Source organism: Lagopus leucura, unplaced genomic scaffold, assembly GCF_019238085.1.
Source record: "Lagopus leucura isolate 7727_CA_CO unplaced genomic scaffold, USGS_WTPT01 Super-Scaffold_100014, whole genome shotgun sequence".
Taxonomy (NCBI): Eukaryota; Metazoa; Chordata; class Aves; order Galliformes; family Phasianidae; genus Lagopus; species Lagopus leucura.
In genome coordinates, this window is record NW_024962268.1 from 12,131,436 (window position 1) to 12,159,167 (window position 27,732).

General features: G+C 36.7%; 1 protein-coding gene across 4 annotated transcripts in view; it reads right to left on the minus strand.

Annotated features, from left to right (window-relative positions):
• Nucleotides 1-2,573: 2,573 nt before the first annotated feature.
• The window catches only part of PARP8 (poly(ADP-ribose) polymerase family member 8), a 112,512-nt gene continuing 87,353 nt past the window's right edge, over nucleotides 2,574-27,732 (minus strand). For 2 of the 4 annotated variants that reach the window (XM_042875379.1, XM_042875382.1), the window contains 12 exons: nucleotides 24,232-24,324; nucleotides 18,836-18,961; nucleotides 17,336-17,401; nucleotides 16,018-16,085; nucleotides 15,612-15,660; nucleotides 14,674-14,786; nucleotides 14,430-14,502; nucleotides 12,485-12,554; nucleotides 10,544-10,620; nucleotides 9,498-9,567; nucleotides 7,796-7,880; nucleotides 2,574-6,827 (listed from right to left, as the gene is read on the minus strand). In XM_042875379.1, the coding sequence (XP_042731313.1) occupies nucleotides 6,725-6,827; nucleotides 7,796-7,880; nucleotides 9,498-9,567; nucleotides 10,544-10,620; nucleotides 12,485-12,554; nucleotides 14,430-14,502; nucleotides 14,674-14,786; nucleotides 15,612-15,660; nucleotides 16,018-16,085; nucleotides 17,336-17,401; nucleotides 18,836-18,961; nucleotides 24,232-24,324 (993 nt within the window). In that variant the 3' untranslated portion in view covers nucleotides 2,574-6,724. Of the gene's footprint in view, nucleotides 6,828-7,795; nucleotides 7,881-8,597; nucleotides 9,079-9,497; nucleotides 9,568-10,543; nucleotides 10,621-11,049; nucleotides 11,709-12,484; nucleotides 12,555-14,429; nucleotides 14,503-14,673; nucleotides 14,787-15,611; nucleotides 15,661-16,017; nucleotides 16,086-17,335; nucleotides 17,402-18,835; nucleotides 18,962-24,231; nucleotides 24,325-27,732 lie in introns of those variants that run through there. The other 2 variants (XM_042875380.1, XM_042875381.1) reach the window with 2 other exon arrangements.

Here is a 27,732-nt window from a genome sequence, read left to right on the forward strand (position 1 = left end):
TATAGTTAAGAGATGCTGCTGAACAAAGACGCCTAGGTGCACAGGTCCAAAGAACACACTGTCTGAAGGAGCCAGTAGAAAGTGTGCTAAGGGAGACTTTGAAGTTTCCTTCATGAATGATAGCCAGAAATAAAGCAAGATGAAGCAATAATGCTACAAACAGGAGTAGCTCAGCAAGCATAGAACATATTCTACTTTTCTAGAACTCACACCCTACTGATTAGCACAGCAAGAATGAAATCCAAGTTTGCAGAAAAAATAAAGAGGCAAAAAAAATACAGTTTCACACAAACGGAATAGCACATGAAGAGCAGGATGCCGGCTAAGAACTAGCAAATACAGGCAAGGCACTACTTGGTCTATGAAATTTAAAGGAATTTAAAGATTCTGGCACTACTTCTCATGTCCAGATAGACAGCAAATCAGATTTAACAAAATCTACCACTATTGGTTAACTCACTTGTAACTCACTGTTTTTGTCCAAAGTGATATCCTCGTCCTTAATTTTGAACCAACAGAAGTATTTTAATGTTCACTTATTATAGATGCGCATATGTTTACATGCTATTAGAAAGAAACAGCTACAAGACAGAAGGCTGAAGAAAATTATCTTTGCCCCCATTTTTCCTAAACAATGGAAAGCTTTCTTTTTAAGGTTACAAATTAGGATTGCTTTGCTGATGATAAGCTCTGGCTTTTGTTGATCAAACCTTAAGCCAGGAGTTCCTGTATTTTTTTCCAGACATGTTCTCTTGAGACTCAAGCTGCTCTTGCTTCTGCAGCAGTCACTGCTCCTGCTGCTAGTGTTATTCCCACTGCTTCAGTGTTTTGCAAAATGCCAGTTTTCTGGAGCTGGCTGAAATCCAGTCATTGATGCCTTGCACAGGGGCTTGCTACACTAATGCTACTGCTAGAACAGTCCTGTCTAGAGGCTTAATTTCCTTGCGTTGAATTACACTTCTTCCCCTCATACTGGAACAGAAAACGTTAAACATGTTTAAGAAAACCATTCTGAGAGACTTATTAAGTGAACTGACTAAAAAGAGTTCTAACTTAAAATCTGCTGTGGTGTTTCTTTGTTTTCATGTTGTTGCTCTTTTTTGCCTGTTGTAGTGCCAGGCTTTTGCAAGGCACTGAGCCCCAAAGTATGTCCTTGTAATACTCCTTCAGATTTTTGCTCTCTAGCAATCAGAGAGCTTGCACTGTGCCGGGAGCTGGGGCAAAGCCACATTGTGGCCCTCACCTCCTACTGACTTTATTCAGTTACTGCAGCCTAATAACATTTCAGGTGGACATATCCCCCTTGGACAGGGTCCTGGCTTTGTGACCTACACAAAATTTTTTGTTGCAATCTGCACTGCACTGTAGTGCACAAAAAAAGAAGCTGGTCAAGCATGTAAACACAGCTCAAGAAATACAGCACACACTTTCCAACAGCCATTTGATTTTTTTCTTATAAGATTCTCTGCTCTTCCTCCTTTCAAAAAGGCAGTGCACGCATTTGAAAGCAGCTCTGCTCCTGTGCAATATTTTTGTTTTGCTTTCAGTTAATGTTTGGATTACTGATCTTGCAGGGTCTCACGCTGAACTGCCTAACAGGTGGATACAACTGACTATTGATTGAGAAAGCATGTGATGCAGCAGTTTGGGAAAGGAGCAGTAGTTCAGTTGGAACTGATACAAATCCCAGCCCTCCTTCTATGTCTGGGTACTGACGTTAGTCTGAGATTTCACCACTGTTTGAACTCTTAGGTTGGGGGCTTGGAAGTTGTTATTTCTTCCAGATATAAAGTCTTCTCAAAACAGAATATCATCTCTATTACAGGACTCAATCAATGGCAAATAAATGCTCAGCCATTTGGAATTGCAATGATATGATTATTTGTTCCCTATGCCATATTTATATAAGTGTAAAATACTTGTCAGCATCCAGAATAGCAGCATCACTTTAACATTTACAGTCCAAAATCTGCAGTTACAAACCAATGAATTTTACAAAACAAAAGTTCAAACTTCCAGAAGATGCAAGTTAATATCCATCCCTATAATTAAAATGAGCTCATAGGCAGAGAAAAAAAATAGTACACTCACTGAATTAATAAACAGTCCCACAAATGTCTGCATATTTTATGAGTTGCAGATGTGCATTTATATTTTAAACAAACTGCCATTAAGTACAACAAGGTTCTTCATATATTTTCTGCTTTCATGACAGAAACAGTTCTACAGAAAGACAGAGAACTTCTTTAAAAGCAATTATAAAATGCATCTTGAGATATCCTTATGCATTTTGTACTATACACACAATATCCTGCACACAGTATCCCATTCCAGTTTCTCTGTTTTGAAGTCATGTAGATCGTTCCTATAAACACAGCATGAAAGGCTGGTTTTACTGTTCATCTGTTTTTAAAAAGACCACTGCAGAAAAATTTTACTCCAGTAATAAGTGTAGAACCATAGAATAAGATTTAGTTGCTGTTGAGACTAGCAGAAGTCCAGAAACGGCATTAAATTTATTTTAATTTCTAAAAGACTGCTTTAAACGTCGAACAGAGCTCTTAAAACAGTGCTCAAATGCACAGTGCTTATTGAACAAATTCTGATTTATTGAAAGTAAACATTTACATTGGCTACAATGTTGTAACTGTTACAAATCTGGATAAAAGAGGCTTAAATAGCAATAGAAAGCAAGTGCAGTAAAAAGTGAATAGAGAAAATATTTGGCCTTAGTGATCTTCTGGCAGTATTTACATTATGTACATTTTGTTGAATATTTGTAGTAACTCTAAGGCACCATAGGCTAAATAGCAGGCGGCGGTACTATTTTGTGCACAGAATTTAATATATTTATTCAGAGAAAAAAAGGTTGTAGACTTAAAAGAAACATAGGCATATTTTATGTATACAGAAAGGAGTGGATGCTTCTTAAAATTCAAAGATACAATACATATTGGGTAAATATAAAATTATCTTCAGGACATTAAATTATATGTGTATAAGGACTATTTTTACTGACTTGCTGGTAAACACTAAATGTAATCTACTTTTCAACAGCTTTTTCACACATTAGATACGTTGAACTAACTACTACTTTAATTCTATTTTGTTTTCTCATTACAAAAATCTTATGCCTAGTATATCATACAAAACCCCAATGCAAAGTGTAATGGGCTGTAATATACATCATTGCCATTCCCTGGCAGACCAGGAACACCCAACCATCCGGCGTTCCTCACACCAGGGAGCAGCTCGGTATTTCACTCACCCGCTCATGGCAGCGGCCAGAACTGACCCCATGATGAGGTGTTGGAGCCCCGCACTTCACACCCGAAGTGTCCAAAGCCGAATCCAGAGATTCGATCCCCTTGTGACAGACAGCCTCGTGCACTGTATGTGACACTGCGCATGCAGAGAGCTGCCTTGCTTTAAATTTTATTTATTTATCCCCTCTGAGGTATGAGCTTACCTCTACTCCTCAGTGCTTTAAGGAATAAATTTGGTTATTAATACAGCCCTGGCTGACTGCACTCGAGATACTTTTCAAACCACTTCCAGCCCTACGCTTGTTTTATCCACTCTGCCAACAAACGGCTTTGCTACATTTAACCCACGGGCTCCTCTTTGCCCTTATGGTAGAACTAACAAGGAGGCCAGCAGGACACCCAACCCACGCTGCAGTTTGCACACGGCAGCTTTGCGCAGTACTGCACCCTGCTGCGCTCCACAAAACAAGTGCAGGCCCCGTGAGGGCACAGCAAGGCTCAGCCCTGACCTCTGGGACCTCTCATGCCCTTTTCTCCCTGCCACGCTCACCACCAAGGTCTCTGCTGCTGCCCTGCTCTCAGGTAGCAGAAGCCAGGCCAAGGCATACCCAAGCGTGGATCTTTCATGCTGATGCCAGTAGCTGCAGGCCTTGGCATCAGAGGGCTGTAAAACACTTACCACAAGAGCCAGGAATTACATGTACAAAAAATACCTACATTTGTTCAAGGGCCTAACCCCCAGCACCTGCAGTGGATGTTTAGCACAATGCGAGGTCAGACCCCAAACCTGCATGCTTTGAAAATGCTAAGATTACAGAGTGCTTTTGCTCTGACTGACTCTATCAGTCACAACAAGTACTCTTTTAATTTGACTTTTATCTTCTACAACCAAGAAGAAATCCGTTTTAGTTAATATAATGCTAAAGTCACTATACACTCTTCCTATATTTGTTTAATTTTTTAGTTTCTTTCAAAATCACGATTCTCTTTATTTTGGTTAACGCTTTTGTTTTTGTTTTTTTTTTTCCACTTTGTACTTATCAATGTTGAAAGTATGCTAAATATTTCCAAAGTAGAAAATTATTTATAAGCATAGTACTATTGATCTAAGCCTAAAGTCTTCATTTGGAAGTTATCTTCTGTTTGTATTAACAAAAGCATAATCTTAGCATTATTCAACAGATGCATTTTTAGTACCAACAGCTATAATATTAAAATTATACAGCATCAGTAACAGTTTTTCAAGGGCTTTAGAGAAAACACAAGCATAAACAATTCTGGTGTGATCAACTAGTTCCTCTAAAACATTAAGCAGAATATCACACAAATTGGCTATTATATTATTAGTAATGCAGAGCCAAATACTTAGGTGATCAAAACAGCTTAGCACTGCTGAAGAAAATAGTTATGCTGATCATATATTATATAAGAAAATAACCCAAGTTGCTTAACCCCTTGAATGCTAAATACTGAATTTCAAGAAAGGTTTAAAAGCATCTTTTTTGATTCCTTTCTCAATGTTTAAAATACTTACAGAAGTACAAATATGTCAATTTCTAATTAGGGTGCAACATTAAAATATTAACATAATTTCTCCATCAAACCCTCAGATTTGTGGGTTTTTAATTTGATGTGGGATGTAGAAATAAGTTAGAAAGTTCCATCTCAGGAACTCCTTCAGTTGCTCCATGCTGAATAGAGTCACAGCTTCATGGAGATTTCTACCAAGAAGAGTAATAGAGTCTGGGGCTCTTTTTTCTCTGTGATTAAAAGCTATTTGTAAAAAGACTATATTTGTTTCAATTATTATTTGTTTAAATTTTGAAGTTTGCTGCAGAGAGGCTATCTATTTGCGACTGACAAGTAAGTCCACACAGAACCCTCCCTTTTCCTTAATCTTTAAGAAAAAAAACAACAATAAGAACAAAGACTTCTGTAGGGGAGCAATCTGAAGACTTATTTCCACCTGTAAATGAAGTAACACCAAAAGGTTTCCCATTTTGTCTAATTAAAAAATTGACTGAGTTACTGTGTAGCAAGTGAACTGTCATTTCATTCCATTGCTTTGCTTGCAATACTGGGCTTGAGTCCTTGGAGATTGGCCTTCCAGATGGCCCAGTTCCCCCAGGCACAATACTGGTGATTTGTTAGCCCCATCCCTTTTCCCCACTCCACAAATGGGGGGATTTGAGCTGCTAACGGTACATTAATGAATTGTAATGCCTATGCTCATCATATTATGTCTTACTCATGATCATCTTTTGTTGTCCCAGACTTCAGCCCTTTCTCAGGGCACAGATAGGCAAGTTGAATTGCTCTCCATATGTAAGGTGAGATGCTACAGGATGGCTGCTGTGAGAGCTGCCCAGGGCACAGGATATGCTTTAGGCTTTGGAGACTAGGCCCTGACCCACGTTGCCGTTGTGCTTACTTGGAAAAAGTAGCTGCTAGTTCAAACACCAAAGATGTGAACTGGTTTGTTTTTCCTTAGGAATAAATTAATAAAAAGACTTTCACTTGGTGATACCAGTATATTTTGTGTTTACGTTTCCTGGTAGAAATAACAATTAACTCAATCATGTTAAAGCTATAATTTAGCAGGTACTTTTGCCTATCTGGCTAAATTTAACCACAAAGTAATCTCACAGAAGTCAAGATGGAAAAGCTAAAGGACCTTACTGATTTGAAAATACTTATCAAATCTAGTATATAAAAAACAAATTTGTAAGAAGAAAGTTAACAGCTTCTGGATTTCTAGATGTTTGCTAAGCTTGCTTAATTAAAAATTTTAATTGAGCTGCTGAGTGGATATGACGGTGTTTCAACATACATCCTCAGGGTCGTTAGTTTTCTTTGTTTCACACACTATGCCAAAACTGCACTATTTTGCCTTTGATTCTAAATCCTGGCTGCACCTGTGTAAAATGAAATGAATTGAAGATAGCTGCAGGTAACCAATCTCTTTGATTTGACATTTCCAGACAACTCTTTATTGTGTTTAAATATATGAGAATATTTTACTTATTGCAAAGTATCCTGCATAATACAAGTGCTCCGCTATAAAATCTTCTCACTTGCACATAATTCAGTCATTCTAAATTTAAAATACCAGTATACAGTACTAAAACCTCCAACTGAATAATTTAATATAAAAATATCAGCACAAAACTCCTTTTTTTAAAGTCTGTTTATTGTGAGCAACCCAAATGCCTGTTTAATTATTGTTAGTTGTTGTATGTTAATCGACTTTGCACCCCAACAGTTGTTAATTCATACCATCTCAGGTATTTTGATGAGATAAGAAACACTAAGTAAGAAAACAGTAAGTATTCAAAGGGTTAATTTGCTTAGAATAATAATAATAAATTAGGGTTTTTTTGCATCTTCTTCAGTTCAAAATCCAGCTTTGAGACTGAGGAAGGCTTCCAAACCACATCAATTAAATAAGAGTGGTCCTTTTAACCAGTAGCAGTTTGATTGCCAATGACTCGAAGAATCTCTTTATGAATGCTCGGTTCCTGTGTATTTATACTTGTATCACCCACTTGACCATCTTCGTAACTAAAAAAAAAAGTGAAGAAAATAAAATCAAGTTAGTGCTTTATTAATCCGTTTAAAACCATCCCAAATTCTGTTTTATTCAATAATCACCAGTATTCATTCTGGCCATTAACAAGATTGCTATTAAAATGCTCTGCTGCACTTCACTGTTACAAGCAGACCCCATACTCAGGAATGTGGTAGGACTTCCATTGCCTTTGGAACCCTGAGGCAACAACACATTGGGACCCAAACGGGACTTCTGTGCTGCCACCAGCAGAAGTGCCACTAATGGGCTGAGGTTTGGATAGCAGCTCCCCTCTCTCTGCATGTATAAAGGAATCACTGCACAAGGCTGGCACCAAAGCATTTCACAAGCCACTGCAACACCTACAGTAACTAAACTCTTGTCACAAAAGGGTCTCAGCTTATTGGTGACACCATGACAGCTTCACAGATTTTCTCTTTAGGATAGAGCAGTCCTAATCACTGCAAACCTCCAACAGTGGCGAATCTGGAGTCTGTGTGCCTCTCCCTTGGTTTGCGTGACTCTTCTTGCAGGGCTGAAATCCATGTCAGTATATAACTACAAATCATAGCTCAGAGGGGAATGCTCACATCACAGATAAGAAGCCTTTTCTCAATAATTCTTAGCTTTAAAAAATACATACGAATAGAAGAGATATTTTGCAACAGATGGTCAAAGGTACAGCAATATAAGGTAATGCTACAGAGTGGGAAAAAATCAGTAACTCTCGATTCACTGCATTTTTTTTTCTTTTACTTAAAAATACCTACTAAACCTTTGCCGCTAATGTATCCATACATCACTTGAAAAAAAATATGGAGATGAATACAAGCTAGGCTGACGCTTTAAAGAATTAGAAATAAATGTCTTCTATCTCTTTCACTTACAACTGTTGTCAGGAATGTGAAGAAAAAAAAAAGTCCCAGAAAAGACAGAATTTTAAAAGAATGTTTGTACTCACACAAAGAAAAACCTTGTACACACGTGGTCTGTGTTGGGAACTACCCAAATCTCTCCATGTTTGTGCAGATCGGATGAGGTTATCACTGTAAAGAAAAGAATAAATTCTCTAGTGATCAAAACACATCTGAAAGATACCGTTTTGAAACGTCCGCTTTTTTACACACTTTGCATAGCTTTGTGTATGTATGTCTATGGCCAAGTGTAGTCTTCAAGTTGTCTATTAGTAAAAAAAAGGACATGAACAAGATTCTTCTTTCCAAAATACATTATATTTTCCATAAAACACAAATGCTTGATGTATGAGAAGCAGTTCTTAACTCACTGATTTTAAACAAAAGTTGGCTTTTGTGATCATCTGGTACTTTACATCAAGTTCTTTGAAGGAGCAAGACCTGCTCTGTAGACCAGTAAATAGGAAAAGAGAAAAAGTACATGCATTAAAAACTGATTTAAGAAGCACATAGGGCTGTTAAGAAGGATTTGAGTCAACTAACATCTTTGGCACAGAGATGTCTGTGTTTGATGGTGGCTGAGCCAATTCTAAGGCATGAAAGACAACACTTGAAAACACCTGAAACTGAGCTGGCAAATATTAGTGATTTGCTGTAATACCAAACATTTTTTAAAAGGTAAAATTATAATCAAAGGGATAGTGAATCCCACCAAAGCTTCTTCAGTGTTTAGAAAACAGCAATATTATGCTGTTTAATGGCATAATCAAATCAACACATATGGAATCTTTCCATGAATCTACGCTTTAAAGATCTTCTATGAATACATCTAAGTGCTACCAGGAAAAAAAGTGCATATCCAATTTTCAAGTTATTTCTTCCATGAATGGAAACTTTTAAATCATAAGTTATATATAAAAAAAAAGTATTTTACGTAGTTGCATAAAATTAGCTTAAATCTTGAAATAACATCATTGACACAGTGTACTAGTTTTAACTTTTTAAAGTAAACAAATGCTGAAAATGGAGAGCAAGTTAAATTCAATATAATTCTTTTAATGAGATTCCTTATCAATTGTTCAAATTCCTTAATATGACGTGACAAAAAATAGTCAAGTCTCTCAAGAATAATGGTAATCATAAGCACTGGATTTATAACTTCTGAAGCACTCCAGAAGAGCAGGTTGGTTATCACATGAAGATCAAATTTACCTGAGCAGTTAAAAGTCATTTGAAAATTCAGTATGAAAGCTGTTGTTTCTCAGAGTCACATGTTTTATGTATCCGTTAGAAGCTTGCAAGAAGTCACTGAATCAAATGAAGAACCTTGCTGGACAGACCAGATGATCAGTCACAATACAGTCAATAGCAAGTCCTCTACTCTGAGGCCCCACCCCTGGAGGTGTTCAAGGCCAGGTTGCATTGGGCCCTGGGTAGCCTGAGCTGGTGGGTGACAGGCCTGATCATGGCACTGGAATTGAGTAGACCTGAAGATGCCTTCCAACCTAAGCCATCCTACGATTCTATATTATGATTATTACATAAAAATTCAGCATGTATTATACTTCTTGTTTGAAGAAGGAAATATTTTCAACAGAAATACTAAGGTCAGCTGCTAACAAGTACTCATATGCCTACCAATATTTCCTTACTTAAACCAACCAATACTGGCACTAAAGGTCACGCTGCTTTACATTCAGCATAACCATGCTCATGACTAGATCAGTTTTTCAAAGGCTTTCAGCTTACCTTCGCATAAGGCTATGCATTTTAAGTTACGGCTTTGCAAAAATTGTGACTGTTGTCCTTTCTTCTGTGACTGAGATGTAAAAACATGAGAAAACTTAATTATTGCTGTAAGACAAACAGTGGAAAAGTAGCAAAGGAGAGAGCTGCTATTTTCAATGATTTATTCATTATAAATCAAGATAGTCTTTCTATAAAATTTCTGCCTTATTTCTAAATGTATCAGAATTTCTAAAACTTTTATGAGGGAGGATTTTCATAGGAAAGGTTTGATTTCCTTTATCCAGAAAAAAAAATTCCTGATTATGCAACGATCACTTTTACTGATAAACACTGATTACAGTCAGTGAATCAATACTACCAATAAACAAATTGACAGCAGAAAAACAACAAAAACAACAACAGCAAAACCGAAGTGATTTAATCAGTGATTCTTCGGCCACTTGATTTATTTTCATGCTTTACTGGCCACCTAAATTCCAAGGGATTCTGCCCTTATATGTGAGTTTTTACCTAAAGCCAGATTATACAGTAGTTTTTATGTATTAGAGACAGATGTCATATTTTTTTTTCCTCAACATTTAGTTCTACATGCAGTTTCTACAAGCTTGCTTTAAATAAACTAGAATTCTAAAGGTTTAGTGTGTAGAAACTGTGGAAAAACATAACCAAAATCTAACTAGCCATCACTGAAATCCTGTGCTCATTTTCCAAAAGTAGCTGCTCTTAACTCCTTCTGCAACATTGTTCAGTAAAAATTCCAGAGCTCAGAAAGCAAGGCCTTGTTAAAGGTCATAATGATATCTGTGTTTTGTTTTCATTCTTTTCCCAAATTCTTCTGGTTGGAAAAGAAGAGCATTGGGACCTGTAGTATACTCCATAAATTCTTAGAGCAGTTGGGTTGTATGTGATGAATGCAGTATTTTGACTTGTTGATTTCATTTACTAAAACCATTAGCTTTCACAACAGACATATCGCTTCCTTTCAAATACCAGGTTCCCAACATAAAACTATAAATCTTCCAGAGATGATTGATATGCTACTGTACCTGTGATGTGTTGCTACCCTTACTGCTTGAAGCTGGTTCATCTTTAGCTGACACCTTCTGCTGCTTCTTGTTCATCCCTAAGATGCAAAAATAATGTGAAATACTCTGCCATATAAATACAACTGTAAGCAAAATTAAATATGGATAATGCAGCAGGTGGCATGGTCAAAATTACAGTCCTTTGCATTGCAGGCAGAAAGCTAGTCAACTTTGTCAGAAAATAATTCAATTTAATCCTGTAAATTACCCATATATCTGCATACGTTGCAAAGACATTAAGAAGCCAAGTTAGCACTAAGAAGGTATGAAAGTAGATAAAAATGATTACAAATGCCACTGAATGTTCTTAGGTGGTTCCTTAACAGACTGCATTTTAACATGTTTCAACCTAACAGACCCTACTGAAGCTGAAGGAACAGTTTCATTTATTGAGAGTGGGATAGTAAAATCCTACCCTAGATGAACTTCAGATATTCATCTAGAACATTTTATTTAGTTCTAGAAAAAGTCTAAATAATTTTCAGTAATACTTAGTTTATATAAAAGTTGTTTTAAAGTCTCCCTAGGTTAAATTATATACAGGTGAACCCATAAAAGTATTGGTCAATCAGTTTGGATCCAATTTCCTTCTCAGAAAATTTCAACTCCTATATTATTTGTGCCTTAGATCTCATTTATATTCTTCTTGGTAGTTTATATAACATTCCTGTATAGTACATTATTACAGGCTTCCTTTAGTTTCCACTGCTCTATATTTCTTGATAATTTGCAAATACACACCAGATTATGCTGAACTTTATGCCTGTGAGATAATGAGTGTAGGATCCACCATGTTTTTTTAGTGTTACAAAATGTTATATATTTTAATTAATATTACATATTTAATAGGTACACAAGTTTCCTTTCTGGAAGAGACTAGATGGAAGGCATCAAAAGATGTAGAGAGGGGAGAAGATACACTGAAATTCACAGATCAATGCTGTACAAAAAAGAGGTCACTTTCTAAAATGATAATTCTGCAGTCGGTACTTTCAGTGAGTCCTAAAAAGCTCCCATACTTGTGTAATCTCTGAGAAGCTAAAAGTGCATTTAGAAATTACTGATACTGAAACTCAATAAACAGCAGTAAAAAATTCTGACCTCTAGAAATGAATTGTGACATTACCTAAAAATACAAAAAAATCAGAAAGCATAACTAACATTTTCAGAATTTATCTACATGCAGAAAAACTCACATTCAACTATATCAGCAGTTTTACATGAGAGAAAATGCTGCTAAACACAACATAAGGAAAGAAAAAAGTCACAGCATTTTAAAATCTTCACAAAAGTTTCTTAATACAGACATTCGCAGACAATGTACCTGTTATGCTTCTGTTTATGATTCTAAGATGGAAAGCTCTGCATGGCTTACTTCTGGATTCACAAGTGGGACAAATTTGTCCCCTTCTGTTCTAATGCTAAAATGAATACACGATCCATTGTTTTCTATGTATGTTTGACATATCACACTTGGCAACATTCTTAAACACATATAGCTGAACATGTGTTTTGATGAATATTTGTTGGGTCAGATAAGTTCCTAAAAGCCTATAAATCCATAATAATAGATGAACTTAGGTAGATACTGACAAAAAACAAATAAATCACTACATTGGATTTCCACTGTATGGTCAAGACCTGCTTCATTAAAAACAACATTCAGCTTTAGTTACTACTTATTTCAACTAGAGCTTCAAGACACTCGTCACCTTCAAAAATGAGGACAGGTATTTAATAAGGGAAAAGTAGTTAATTCAAAAAAGAGAATCTAATCTTGGACTACAGAATTTACTACACACCAAATTTTCTATGGTGTCATAAGAAGCAAAACTAGTGAGAAAAATAATAGACTGAGATATCCCCCTATGTCTTAACTCTAGAGTGATTTATAAATATCACCTGAGTAACCAAATGATATGCTTGACAATGGACTAAGGTAGATGCCACTTCCAAACATTGCACCATGGAGCTGAAAGAGAGAACAGAACAATTGTTTAGCATCTGGATAAAAAAATAATGATATGCACAAGTCTTGATGTAGATGAGTTACCATTCATTAGCATTAATTTGTTGATTGGTAATAAATGGTGCTCGAAGTTGTCTAAAAAAAAAAAAAAAAGTGCCATGAATATACGACTAAAATACCACACATTCTGGAAACTGTGTCCAAGGGCACAAAGACAATTTTAGGCTGTCTCGGGGAGTCCTTGTGAATCACTTTTGAAGGAACTAGATCCAGAAGGTTTTTCCAAACTACGCCTGCTGGACTGGGTATGCAAACAATCTAATAATAGCTATTTTTTTTTTTTCCTAAGTTAAGAAATGAAGAAATGGTGAGGAAAGTGCTTATTTGCTAATATTTATATTATAATAATAATAAAAAATTATTTTTGTGTTCAGCCTGAGCACTGGAGGGATGATTTCAACCAAGCTTTTGCCTAAGCCTATTCAGCCATATATATCCCATCACTTCAGAACAGTTCTTCAGCCACAGAGTTATGTGTCTGAAGATGAGAGGAAAGGGAAGACTTTTCTTCACCAGCATAACTGGCTCAAATCACAGTGCTTGGGCTAAGCAACAAGACAAGCATGTTTTATTGGCCATTTTCTTTTCAGGGAAGTAGGAAATACAGTTTCTGCTTTTCATCCAGGTTCTGACTGCCTTAAGTAGATAAGCCTTCAAAGAAGACACAAAAAAGTAGTTGTTGCAGCTCATGTGAGAAACCAGGGCATCTCCTACACAGACAGGTGTTATGGTCATTGGGCTTCAGAGTTACTCTCACCCTTATTTCTTTCGTCTGACCCCACAATATTTACACTACGTCTGCAATGTACCAGAGCTCCCATAGGTATGCACTGTCACTTCTTCAGACTGTATGGTCTTGTATGGCATCCCTGGTGAGTAGATACTTTTCCTGACTGGTTGGTATCCAGATAAACAGAATTGGGATAAACAGAATGAACTGGACTAATGGTATAGCTTAGTCATGTGAGAGATTTAAAAATGATGGTGTATGTGAGACAGATTTGAATGAACTGCTTTTTCCTCTTCTCAATATCTTAAGTCTGAACAAACAATAAGCACAAACAAAAGGGTTTACTCTGGTGAATTTCTGAGTGTGAGTTGTGCTTTCTTGGTGATGTATATTTGAAAGATGCTAATAAAAACACCCAAAGCACCAGAAAGAATAGCAGAAATTTCCAGTCCCTTTTTCAGTGTTTCCTGCTCCCTAATCTTCAGTCAGCACCCTTAGGTCTCCCTCCAAGGTATCAGGATTGTGGATTTATCTCTGGAGAACACCTGCCAAAACTCTGATGTTAAAACGCACTGAATTGCATTCCTCTAGGCACCTCTTGTACTGCCTACTTTCCCCTGTAGTACTGGTCTCATGGTTCAGCCTAAGAAATCAAAGTGAAGTTTTCTCCATAGATCCCTCCTTGCCAGTACACTCATATTTCCTTCCCAATAAAATGAGAGGGTGGAAGGAGACACTGTAAGCTTGGCATCTGTAAATGTAGTGTGCTCTGGGATCCTATAATAGAGGTGTGCCTCAAATTCTAGTTTTTGAGATCGCCTTTAAGCAGTTCCGAGCCGAGCCTCGTGGAGGTGCTGCTGTGCAATGTAAAAACGAAACATTTGATTCTACTCGTATGGCTTTTTTAAAGCCATTTTTAGCAGACACATTATTTAATTTTAATTGCTTCATAAAATTACCTTTTCCAGAAAACATAAGGATATTTGCCACCAATATGACTACCATAAATACACCCACTGAAAATTCACCTGATTTTAATATGTAATCAAACATACACAGGTTAGCTAAAGTCTATCTAGATTATTCACCTGCAGCCTCGTATTGGAAGCAACAACTAAGCCGTTTCTCAGGATGGAATGCCAATTTTCAATGTGTGAACCACTGAAAAAGTAAAAGAGAAAGTGTTAAAATCTACAGTGCAAAATTCAAAATGAAATCATTAGTCCTTTAAAGCAGTACATTCACAGCTGGAAACCTCAAATGGCAAGAAGAAAAAAAAAAGACAGTGTGACATTTTGGTAACCTTTGATTAATACAAACATATGGACTCACTGAAATGCAAAGGTACTTCCATAAAGGTTTTTAGCAGCTCGGAAATTGGATTCTTTGGCTGGTGGACTGCTGAGAAGCAGGAACTGGTGTGGAGTGTGCATAAACTTTAGTTGCTGCAAAATATAATAGTGCATATGTGAAAAGAAGCTGATGAACACAATAGCATTGTAGTTCCAGAATGGCAGTTCTTAATATACTGAGTTGTTTTGCACACTACTAACTTCAACTACGTTTATATACCAAGAACTAAGTTGAAATTGGTCTAATTACTATAGCTTTTATCTGAAATCAAACACAGAAACAGTCTTTGGCTTATGAAACATATGGAAGTTTCTGAAACAGATTTCAGCCTGCTATGTCTCTTGTAAGGTAATTAAATTGAACAATTTCTCATGGTATCTCGATCAAAGCTGTCTTTGAATTAAGGTTCAGATTTGAAAGGCTGCAGATTACTACACCCTTAATCAGAGCATCAGAGCCAAAGATACTCAGAAATGAATCTCAGCACCACCCATCTAAAATGTCAGAGCTATGCTGTTTTTATAGTATGTTTATATGTGGTTCTTCTGATAGATGTAGTTTGTCTGCACTGCTCTTCATACAATTCTGTGTCTGTTATTCTAAATGGCAATGGCAATATTACAAATGGTAACAAAAACAATGAAGTTCTCATCCAATCTCAGATGACTGCAAGGCAGACATTTGTATTTGAGCTGCTCATTTAAAATAGTCTTTTTCTGACTGTAATTTGTTTTACCTGTTTTAGATATTCACAATGTAATGCTATAAGTCAAAACTCAAAACTGTCTATTTCTCTCCACTGCCTATTAATGGAGTCCATGAGACCAGTTTAAACATGGACATTTACATTTGGCCAGGACTCTCATTTATGCTAATGTGAACCATGAGAAATGAGGAAATAACCCACAGACACTTACCCTATTCACTGGTAGCTTCACAATATGTGATCTGTTACTAGAAATAACCCTAAAAGAAGAAACAATTATATGCACTAGATATGACAAACAAGCAGAACTTTCCCTCTAAAAAACATAATGCATAGCCATAACAAAACATGAGGCTGCAGGCTTTTGAACCTATCAGGTTAAAGCAGACTACATCTTGGCTATGAAGTCAGATCTGAAGCTGTAAAATTAGCTAGAGTCTTTCCACTGTTTTCAGAAACTCCAGGTGAGATCCAGAAACAGCACAGGAACAAAGCAGTTGCAAAAATTAACTCTGGCATTAATTCTTAGGGTGAGCTTATAGGAAATTAAACTGGTGAAGTGATTATACATTCATCTTGGCAAGTGAATAATCATGCCATGTTAGTCAATGTTATACCATTGTAGAAGAGGATGTGCAAGTGGGTCTTGTTTATCCATCTGCTTCTTTATTTCCAAGTAAGGTGCCTAGAAAACAGTAATTACATTCTTTATGCTGGTTGAAATCATAAAGTTAAATGTTATATGTTACATTGTCTGTGACTTCATCTATAAAAATGAATACATGGGACTTGTTTTTAGGCTTAAATCACAGCTTTGATGACATTTAGCATTGTACAGTTACAAATGTGTTTTGACAACAAGAAGAATAAATAAAGCAATTATTTTCCATGGAGTAAAATAATAAGCATATAATTAGCATCAAAAAGAGTATATTATAAAAAACATTGGTGATCTTAGGGACAACAGCAAAACATATGCACTAATGTTCAGCTCTTGGACTAATAAATTGGATGGGGACACACAAAATCAAGTTTCTCAAAATACCATAAAATCCCAAGTTAATCCACATTTTTTTAAATCTGTTTCATGATAAAAACTGTTAAACACTATTAGAAGCTTATATTACTCCTGAAGACATTTCTTGATTTCTTTTGCAGTGCAAAGTACTCATTTAAAAATCTTCAGTTCAATAATGTTGAAAGCAGTAAAATGTTGCTTACTTCAGGAGATATTATAAAAACTAACAAAAATACCTCAATTGTTATATTCAATGTGTTTTGCTGCTTTCTATACATCATTCTGCATTCCATATTTCCAAAGTACTTTACAAATACGTGCAAAATGTGATTTATAAAATCTTGTGAAATTACAATTATAAAACAGTTGGAAAAGCAAGATGTATGTGAGAGATTTCAATAAGCAGTTATACTTAGAGGGTCTGTTTGGGAAATGAATTGTTACAGTAAATATAAGAATAGCTATCAGATTCTGTCCTACTGTGAATATTGAGAAATCGTATGGTAGTGATCCCAAGAGACCCAATGTTCCTAGTTCTCATGCATACTGAGCTGAACAAGTGTTTTGTTGTATCAGAAATAAAGCTATAATTCAGAGCATCATCACAAAATTGATTTCTTTTGCTTTGGAAACAAAGTGACACAGTTTGATATTCCCAGAAATGCAGCAGTTGGTGATTATCTTGTTATAAAGTCCCAATCTGCTGTTATCTCTTATTTAAACTTCAAAATAGTTGAATTCTACTTCATCACTTTAATTTCATTGCCATTGTGGATACAATAGTTTGATATTTTTAGCACACATTTTAGCCTTACAAAAAAAGAAGTCATCACCTTTCCCACCCATCACAGACTCAAATAAGTATCCTCCTAGTTCTAGAAATAGCTGTTACGTTATGTAAACATTTTTAAACTCACCTGTGTCATCTCTCTAATAGAAGTTATACTATCCAACGCTCTCATGACTCGGTCATAATTCTTCTTCTGATGTAAAATAAAATAAGAAAATACATTAAGACTATCGGTCTTTAGTTGTACAAAACCCTCAATTTTTTTGAGTCTGTATAAAATCAAAGTTAGGATGAATGTTCAGCAAACCAAACGTTTTGTATTTTTTAAGCAAGTTTCCTTCCGCTTTATTCATGCACAAATTTTTTCATTAAAAAAAAAATATTACCATGATGATTGTTCTCTGAATGTCACTAGACTCTCAAACATACAACAATGTAAACTCACTTAAAAGATCTGGTCACTTTTTAAACAAATATTTGTAGCTGCATACAGGCACTGCCAGTTATTCAGATAATGTGCTGCTAGTAAGTATGCAATTAACAAGCACTGCTAAATCAAATGCTAAATAAGCAGATGCATTTACTTTGCTAACAGCTCTATGAAACATTGGAGGTTGTTCAGCTGTTTCTCTGCTCTGCCTTCCCTGACTGACCTTTGCGTGCGCCCTGCCTGGGAAGAAGCAACAGGGAATTCCATCTTTTCTGAGCAGGTGAGCTTGACACTGTGTGCTTCATCAGCTTCACAGGCCACATCACCTTTGGGAACCTCACTGTACCTTCACTTATCTTTGGTTCTAGCCAACTCCTGCCCAGGGGCTTTCACCTCATTCATGCTGGCAAGAAGCTGGGAGGAGACAGAGTCGGCCACTCCTCCTCGGCCCGCCCTGCTCCTCTCCTATCATGGATGTGATGAACTGATGTTTGGACTAGATCATCTTACAGGTCTTTTACATTTTCCAACCTTTAATGATTCTATTATGAGCTTTCACCTTCCTTACACCACTTTACACCCTTGCCCTGTCCAAGCTAACTGTCTCCTTATCAGCCTCTTTGTCAATTCTTCCTGTGTGCTACAGATTATAACCCCTTCCTCTGAGGAAGAATCACTGCTAGTTGGCCTTTGTTCAGGAAATGAAATGCATCCCCATGTAAGACATCCAAAGTCCCCAATTACACCCTTGAGGAGAGTTCAGGGGATCTATAAGGGGTTCACAGCTTTCCTAGGGCTTCCCTGAGAGGCAGCATTTGCAGCTTGAGGAGCAAACAATTCTAAATTTGACAGTTATACCAGTCTTTCTCTGGGTCCAGTGTGTACACTGAGAGAAAGACACAAAAGAAAAAAACCCCAAAACAACAACAACAAAAAAAATTCTCATCTACAATTAGTATCTTAAAATAAGTTTTTGGCTTCAAGACTTCATAACTTTAACTAGAAATTACAGTTTATTTGCAAACATCTTCTCAGAGACAACTAAAAAAAAGTATTGAGTTCTGAAAACAATCACATGCTTACATTATATGCTGGAGTTACACTTTTCTAGTAAAGGACCATCCAGAATAAGGCTTGCTTTGTAACCTAAGTAATGATTAAAACCAAACTGTGACATAATCAAAGATAACTACTTACCCTAGGGTTAAAGGCCAGCATCTGAGGATCATTAGGATCAACTACAGAAGGATATGGCTCAAAAATAACAACTTTCCTAGGTGACTCTAACGCAGACCGACACATTGATACTAATAGATCAACTACCTAGAGATGAAGAAAAAAATTTATTTAATATTAATACTTTTATATTGTATCATCCAGTCTTCTTTATTCTATACATTCTAGAAATATTCTATTTCATTACTAATTATATCATCCAAACCACGCCATCAACAAGAGATAAGACTGCCATTCTTCCACTGACCTTAAAAGGCTTTGGGTCTAAACCAGGTATATTATTCCAGGTGCATTAGTAAGACCAGTACCTGCTCTTAAATGTACCAGATACATTCCTTGTAGTCCTGCTTTCTCTCTTGTTCATGTGCTAACACCTGGATTAAATTCATTCTTTGGGGAAATGAAGTCATGCTGGATCTGTGTAGCCTTGTGTAGTAGACGTCAAAGAAGAATGCCGCTCAAGAAAGAGGAAGGGTTTGTGAACCTGTACCACTGCCTTCAGTTCTTCTGAACACTGTAATCATAGAAACACTAGTAAACACTGCTTCTGCTAAATCCAGAACAGTGCTGTGATTTAAAAGTCATTTGCACAACTCCTACTGGGAGTCCAGTTCCTCTTTTTTCTTTATGTAATACTTAACTATCATATCATCATCATATCTTCCATTATATTTGAAAAGTCACGGCTGTCAGGTGAAGTCCCAGATGACTGGAGAAAGGGTCACGTCACTCCATTTACAAGAAGGACCTGGGGAACTACAGACTGGTGAGTCTCACCTCTGTGCCTGGGAAGATCATGGAACAGGTCCTCCTGGACAATATGCTTGATCACATGATGAATGAGTGTGTGATCCGAGACAGCCAGCATGGCTTCACCAGGGGAAGGTCATGCTTAACCAGTGTGGTGGCCTTCTATGATGGAGTGAAGGCATCAGTGGACAAGGGAAAGGCAACCAATGTCATTTACCTGGACTTGAGCAAGGCCTTTGACATCGTCCCCCACCACATCCTTATCTCCTAATTGGAGGGATGTGGATTTGACGGGTGGACCACTCGATGGATAAGAAATTGGTTGAAAGGCCGCAGACAGAGGGTGGTCATCAATGGCTCCATGTCCAGGTGGAGGCCGGTAACGAGCGGCATTCCCCAGGGGTCTGTCTTGGGACCGGTGCTCTTTAACATCTTCATCAATGACATCGATGTAGGAATCGAGTGCACCCTCAGCAAGTTTCCTGATGACACCAAGCTGAGTGGTGCGTTTGACACAGTGGAAGGAAGGGATACCAGTCAGAGGGACCTCGACAGCTAGAAAGGTGGGCCCGGGTGAACCTGATGAGGTTCATCACAGCAGAGTGCAAGGTTTTGCACTTGGGCTGGAGGAATCCCAGGCATCCATACAGACTGGAAGAAGCAGTCCTTGAGAGCAGCCCTGCTGAGAAGGACCTGGGGGTCCTGATGGATGAAAAGCTTAAAATGAGCCAGCAGTGTGTCCTTGCAGCTTGGAAAGCAAATGGTATTCTGGAACAGGATACCTCTGTCAGAAGAGGAGTGGCCAGCAGGGACAGGGAGGTGATTGTCCCTCTCTACTCTGCTCTTGTGAGACCCCATCTGCAGTGCTGTGTCCAGGTCTGAAGCCCCCAGTACAAGAAAGACAGGGAGCTGTTGGAGAGGGTCCAGAGGAGAGCCACAAAGATGATCCTCCAGGAAGAGGGAGCACCTCTCCTACGAAGACAGGCTGAGGGAGCTGGGCTTGCTCAGCCTGGAGAAAAGAAGCGCAGCAGCCTTTCAGCACCTAAAGGGAGCCTACAAACAGGAGGGGAATCAACTCTTTGAAAGGGTAGATAACGGCAGGACAAGGGGAAATGGTTTTAAGTTGAGGGAGGGAAGATTTAGGTTGATCTCGTCTTTTCTACGAGAGTGGTGAGGTGCTGGAATAGGCTGCCCAGAGAGGTTGTGGATGCCCTGTCCATAGAGGTGTTCAAGGACAGATTGGATAGAGCCCTGGGCAGCCTCGTCTAGTATTAAATGGGGAGGTTGGTGGCCCTGCATGTGGCAGGGGGTTTGGAGATTCATAATCTTTGAGGTCCCTTCCAACCGTGACCATTCTGTGATTCTGTGATTCTGTAACTATAAGTCCATTTGAATATTTATTTCCAAAATCATATAAGATCATGTGCGTAATCTGTATAGACATGCACTCACATATGTTCCTGTAGGCACATACACAATTTGTGATTTAAATGTTTCAAAATTAGTAATTCAGAGGTTAAAAACAGACCACAGCAAAACAGAAGCAGCAGCTTTCTAGCAGCTGTGAAACCTAAATCCACAATGAAATTCAAGGTTGCCACACAAAAATGTATCTGCAAATAGGCTTATTTCCCCTGGTTTCTCTGTGACTTCTGAAAACATTCCTCTGTAAAACCAGACTTTTTCATGAAAGAAACAAGAAGCCAAGATGAGTTGTACTTAGTAGGTATACCCAGTTCCTCCTACAGTCCCAAATGGATAAGATCTCATTTCACAGCTCAAGCCACTGTAGGAGTTATTATATGTCTGCCATTGTATCTGATCATTTGGAGGAAATAAAAATTATGGCCCTTTAGAGAAGAGTGAAAATAAGAATCATAAAGAAAGAAAAAAGCAACTCTGCTTCAGTGACTTATACTGTCACCATTCTTCTCCTCTGCTCTTTTTGCATGAATGAACAATTTTCTCTGTTTTAAAATATCTCAGATATATTAAAAAATGAAGTTATCTAAATAATCATTCCTTTCTCTATGCTATTCTAATATCTTTTCAGTTTATAATGTCTACAAGTGTGATGGATGATTCAAAATGGAGCATCTGTATTAGCATTTGCAAAGGAGAAAGGGAGTCTTTATACACAGCCAGGTCAGGCAGCTAGGCCTGCAAATGTGTAAATGTATTACCATGAAACTGAGCCAGAGTTCATACACCTTGCTTCTCACAGGCACTTCTTTGCTTTCAGTTGCCAAACATGAATAGTGAAGAGTTGTCTTAGTCCCTAGACACAGTGATCCAAAGTTGTCTTGCATTATTACTTGCACAGTGGGCCACTGTCTCAAAATTGGCACAGCTCTTACAGGTTCTACGGCATCCCAAACCCTTCTTGAAACAACTATTGACTTCTGTTTACTCTCTCACCATGATACCATCAGACTGCTTTAATGTGGGGAAACTCTGCATAGATTAGGCCTAATTAATCCCCTGATTTCCTTTGAGATCATTTTGAGGTGATGGAACATGGAGTAAGTGAAAGTTGGAGATAAGTCTAAATCAAAAGTTACAATACAAGTGCACTTATGTGTTCCCTGGTAATAGGATGTGCTGTGGATTGACTAAATGTCCATACAGTCAGGCATAATCTTCCTCTTGCTTCATAGTGGGTACTAAAGAACTTGAGTTAGGATTTAAATATTTTCAAGGAGGAAAAAATGATGGTTAACAATGACAAATCTCTCGTATTACATAAGTCTTTTTTAGTGCCTCTCTCCATCAAGAATCTTTGAAGGAAGTCCAAACAGAAAAGTCAGGTATTTAATTTTCAGGCATTTCAACCATGACTAAAATAAGGCAAGGTGAGTTCACGCTTGAAAGTTTTGGGAAGTAGTCTCTTGTTATTAAGAAACCATGAGAATATTGGAAGTGACACAGTGTCCACCTTAGGAAACTAGTTTGAAACACAGCACAAAAATCAGAATGTGATTTCCAATAATGAGAATATGCATTTAGAAATTTTCACCACACAAAATGGTTTGGAGACCTGGAGGAAGATTTGTCTGATGAAATATATTGGATTTGTACACTAGTCAGATGAGGCTCTCTTCACAGTCCATAGAGGAAATCACTACTGTGCTGATACTCTATGCTGCAATTCACACCACCCTAAACTAATGTCAAAAACAGCTGAGATGAATCAAATCCTAAAATTTGGTCTTATTTCTGGAAATAGGAAAAAGAGCTCAGCCAGATGAGATGCAATGCACTGAGTGTGATGATATCACTACAGTGAGACTCAGCAAAATTTAGTCACCAAAGTCCAGTAAAACAATCAACAAAACCTCTTTCTACCTCTTTAAAGCACTGTTATAAGCTGGAAAAAATTCAGCAGTCTTTGGAAAAGTAGATGAAGAGCTTCTCTAGAGATCCAGTGCTAACTCTGCATATGTCTGCAGCAAGATCTTCCAAAATATACAATGAGAATTAACAAGGACCATCTCTCCCATCAGCTGTATTTGAAGAGAAGCGAGAGTTAGTTTGTGTACATAAGTACAATGTAAGTATTCGTACATTCAGAAAATAAAATTCCAGCTCCATACAATGACATAACAGATCTTCGGAGGACTTCAGGCTGGTGAAGAGGGATTTCATCAGTGCACCTCCCTGTTTTTACGATGAGCTGCCATTCAGATCCTATAGTTACATTCTCAAGTGAAGAAGCTGCGGTATGCTGATCCAAATTTCTTCTTCTGAGGAAAGGACTAAAGGCATTTAGCCAAATAGTTTGTTTCCAGAGGCCAGACTCAGTAGTGCTAGTTAAAGCTAATTGAACTGAATCCCTGTTCTTCCAAAAAAAAAACAACCCTGCTCACTGCAAAAGTTATAGTAAGTTATGCATATTTAGGTAATTAGAAAGGAATGCGTTCTTCCATAAGGACTTAAAAGGTCATTTTAACTTCTGAATTTACTGAAAACCTACAACTACTGTAAACTAAATTTAAATGATGATTTGGAAACACAGCTTAAAATACTTTGTTTAGGGCATATTTAAAATCATGAAAGTCAAGTAATTACATGGTTAAAAATAAATTAATAATTGAACTGAATAACTGAGTCAGGAAGCAAGACTATGTTAAATTTCTATTCCTTGAGAAGGGAAAAAAAAAGTCCATGTAGCAACATCAGTAAGGACTTTCCCACTGTTATTTAATGATCAAAACAACAGATGCTCAGTGAACAGTTATATCCCAACACCAATGAACAGGAACTTGCTTATTAATTGAATGTGAGTAGTAATGGCTCATTAGGTGAAAATAAATGGGAATTATCTGCAGATGACAACAGCTACCTTTATTAACAACCCAGGTGACCTAATTGAATGCAACAGAAGAAGAAAACAGGGTTACTCTAATTACAGGAAGGAAAACAATGGAAGCACCTCATTAGTAAAATTTGAAAATGTCATGCATAGAACAGTGTATTTACAGCTGTAAGACTGCACAAATAAATAATACTTACCAAAGAGTACAAGTCAAAATAAATTTTAAAAGAGACTGAAAACACTATGTATACTATAGACAATTAGATGTGCAACAAGGATTAGATAATTCTACCTGAGCCCCAGTTGCAATTTCATCAGCAGCTTCATTCATTACTCCTAATGTTTGGAAAGCAAATACACAGAGCTCCCGTTCACAAACAGTGGGCTGCACAGAAGAAAAGCATTAATTATATTTTTGTTCTAATTTGGGATTATTGGTTTTATCATGCAATACCTTCATCAGAGAACAAACATTTTTAACGTTAACACTGTTCTCCAGATATTAACTGCAACATCAGTTTCAAATTATAAGTACCTATTGATTATTCGGGCAAACACATTTGAGAAGCATTTTAATAATCAGCAAAATAAGTGTTAAGAACTCTAAGTACTCCAGAAGGCTAAAGTTGAATTAAACCCATATTACAACATCAAAACTACAGTGACAGTATTCAAATGCACCTCACACTGTTCTATCAGACTCAAATTGTTGTATGTAATTAGAACTCACAGAGAACAAATCCAGAAACTAATGGTGGTATACCTACTTTAAAAACACAGCTTTACTCTTTACAGCTTGTTATTCTGCTATTGAGAAGAGAATCAAAGATCTGATCCAAAAGACAAAATCATTAACAGACTACATTTAATTTTGACCAATTTAACAATTTATTTGTTAACTTTAACAACATGCATTATATTTTCATTGAATAAACACTGTATTCAGGGAATGCTACATGTTTTTTTTTTTTTTTCAAATAAAGGATCATGAAGCCTCTTCTAAATATATTTAAAAAAAAAAATCACACACACAAAAACCTGCTCCTGTTGAAACATTCTTTTCCTTATCTTAAAAAAAAAAAAAAGATTCATAATTCCATCACAATGATTAAATAAAACCATACTTAAAACTCTGCAAATTAAGTGAGACTTGAGCTTTCCACATTTATGAAGCATATGAAAGAGAAATAAAAAAAAACCCACAGTTTTAAGTAGAGGGAATGGGTATTTCTTAATATGCTTCCTAATTGTTAACAACTCTTACAGAAACTGTACACTTATTCATTGAAAAATAATTAGTAAATCATCTCTTAGAATGCTCAAGTAATGAATCATACGGAGTGAATTGTAATAAGCATTCAAAATGAGCAAACATTTGCAAGAAAAATCAATTAAAACCTTCCTTAAAATTGAGTTCAATAAACACAGCTTATTACAATGCAAACAATATTTTTGAATGCTATTTGCTTGAAATTATGTTATTAAATCCTAACTCACCAACACCTTACAAATGATCTCTAGAAGGCACTACTGGACTTTCATAACTAAAATCTAAGTCTAGCTACCAGGATCATCATTAAAGTGATTCACAACAGTTTGCTTCGAAGTTCAACGCCTCCAAGATGCCCTTGCAGGGAAAGAAAGCTATCAAGCACACAAATAAACATAAAATGTAGTTGATTTCTGTCTTAGGAAAAAGCTTTGTCAGTAATAAGCATACTGCTGTATTTGTAGTCACTTGTTTCATGGCCGTTAAAATATGCATTTGTTCATATTCAAAGATTCTAGACTTCAATAAACATCTGAGATGTACTGCAGTGACATATTCCCACATCAATTGCTTTACAAGAGCTATCGTATTTCAAGTCCAACAGAGTGTCATCCATTTGATTTATTTTATCTGCCGTTACATTGCATTAGGCAGCAGATGAAGCCTAACATGATCCAATTCACTGTGCCACTGCACACTAGACGAAAAGTATTTATTATTGTCATTATTCTAAGGTTTTCACATTCAGAAGGTGGTTCAATCACTTGCTTATTTGGGGAAGCATGGTGGCACATGTTATTGTGACTATCATAATCAATAGTAATATTGCACAGGCTTGGTAATCAATTTAGCCATGCCTGCCATGAAAAAAAGACATTAACTTATTGTTATCACTTTGTTTGAATCCTCAACAAAGTATGTTACCTTGAGATTTAAAGACAATGAATGGAAGGAAAATCATCACTGCCTGACATTTGAAAGACCATTTTTGCTCAGGTGGACAATGGGACTAAGAACTCAAGTTCAAGGAGAACTGTGTTTTTCAAACGCACCAAAATTTGACTTCTCAAGCAGAACTGAAATCACTGATAGATTATATAATTCTTTTGACTTCATGTATTTGATAAACCTTTATGCCTACTGAATATTTTTAGAATAAAACTTCATAAGACAATGCTGACAAAATAAGATTTTCAGAAACACAAAGAGAAAAGAGTTTGCTAAAATCTAGTGGGATGTATTTCAATATTTAGACAATATAATTGCAGAAAATACCTCAAAGCTGAACATAATCTCTTTCAAGTCAGTCAACTTATCCAAAGCACTCCCTCAAACCTCAAGGTGTAGTGTGATATAAATATAAATTACATATATATAAATATAAATTACATAATAATAAAGCCAGAGGAACTGCTTCACTAACTTTGTCAATCCCTTCCAAAAGACTAACAAAGAACAACTTTTCCCTGTTATGAAAATGAGTTTCATCAGACTCATTTCTATCTGAGAAACAAATCCTTCTGGAAGCCACATGGTTTTGTTGCACAGTAGTCTAGTAAATAATAAACAGCATATCCAGACTATTCTCACAGATTTCTTAAACTTACTATTAGAATGTAAGCTACCTCCAGTCTAAATTTATCTTTCTTGACTCACTACTCACTACATCTTTCTAGCATTTACTTGGTTAAGTATGTCTATTTTCAGAATGGAGGAAATCCCTGTTTGAAGTAGCACTGATTGAAAGAAAAAAGAAAAAAAAAAAAAGAACTACATAGAAAAACTGAACTCTATACAACCTCTGCATTCTACATACTGTCTTCAACTAAAAGCTGGAGCAAATATGCAGTTTTACATTACATGAAAATGTCAGGGTTTTGTCAGTCTGATGGGGAAAATAACCACAATCCTTGAGCTATCCAGACACTTCATTGGCCTGCCATCCACTCTGGATGCCTTGTTACCTGAACTGCAGCCATTTTCAGAGCACTTTTGGTCCTTGTTTCTGATAGTTGTCTCAATCTAACGCAATCAGAAGCTTTTAACTTAATTTTCACAAATGTGTTACTAGAGTGTTCCAAGAGATGTTGGTATGGCTATTTCAAAGTACCTTCCTTCAACCACTCATTAGGTTCAAGCATTTAAACTCTTTCCTTTCCCTCAAAATTGAAACTCTTTCCCTCCAAAATGAAAATTTGCATAAAATTAAGAAGCAGACTTTCCAACCGCTCTTAGCATGTGATGACTTTAGTGACACATTACCACATTACCGCATTGGTTGCATGCTACAACCAATTAAAAAAAATATGAAAATGAAGATAATAAATCAATTCTAGAAGAAAAATCTTAAAGAAAATCAAAACCTTTATGGTAAAACAGGGATTCAGAGCAGCTCTTACAATGCTTCTAGTATTTCACCTACTGCTAGTGCGTGGCATCCACTTGTCTCTTGACTCATGACTGGATGTGAGCCCATGAGACAGAAACAGTCTTGTTCTGACTTTGTAACACAAATACAAGAAA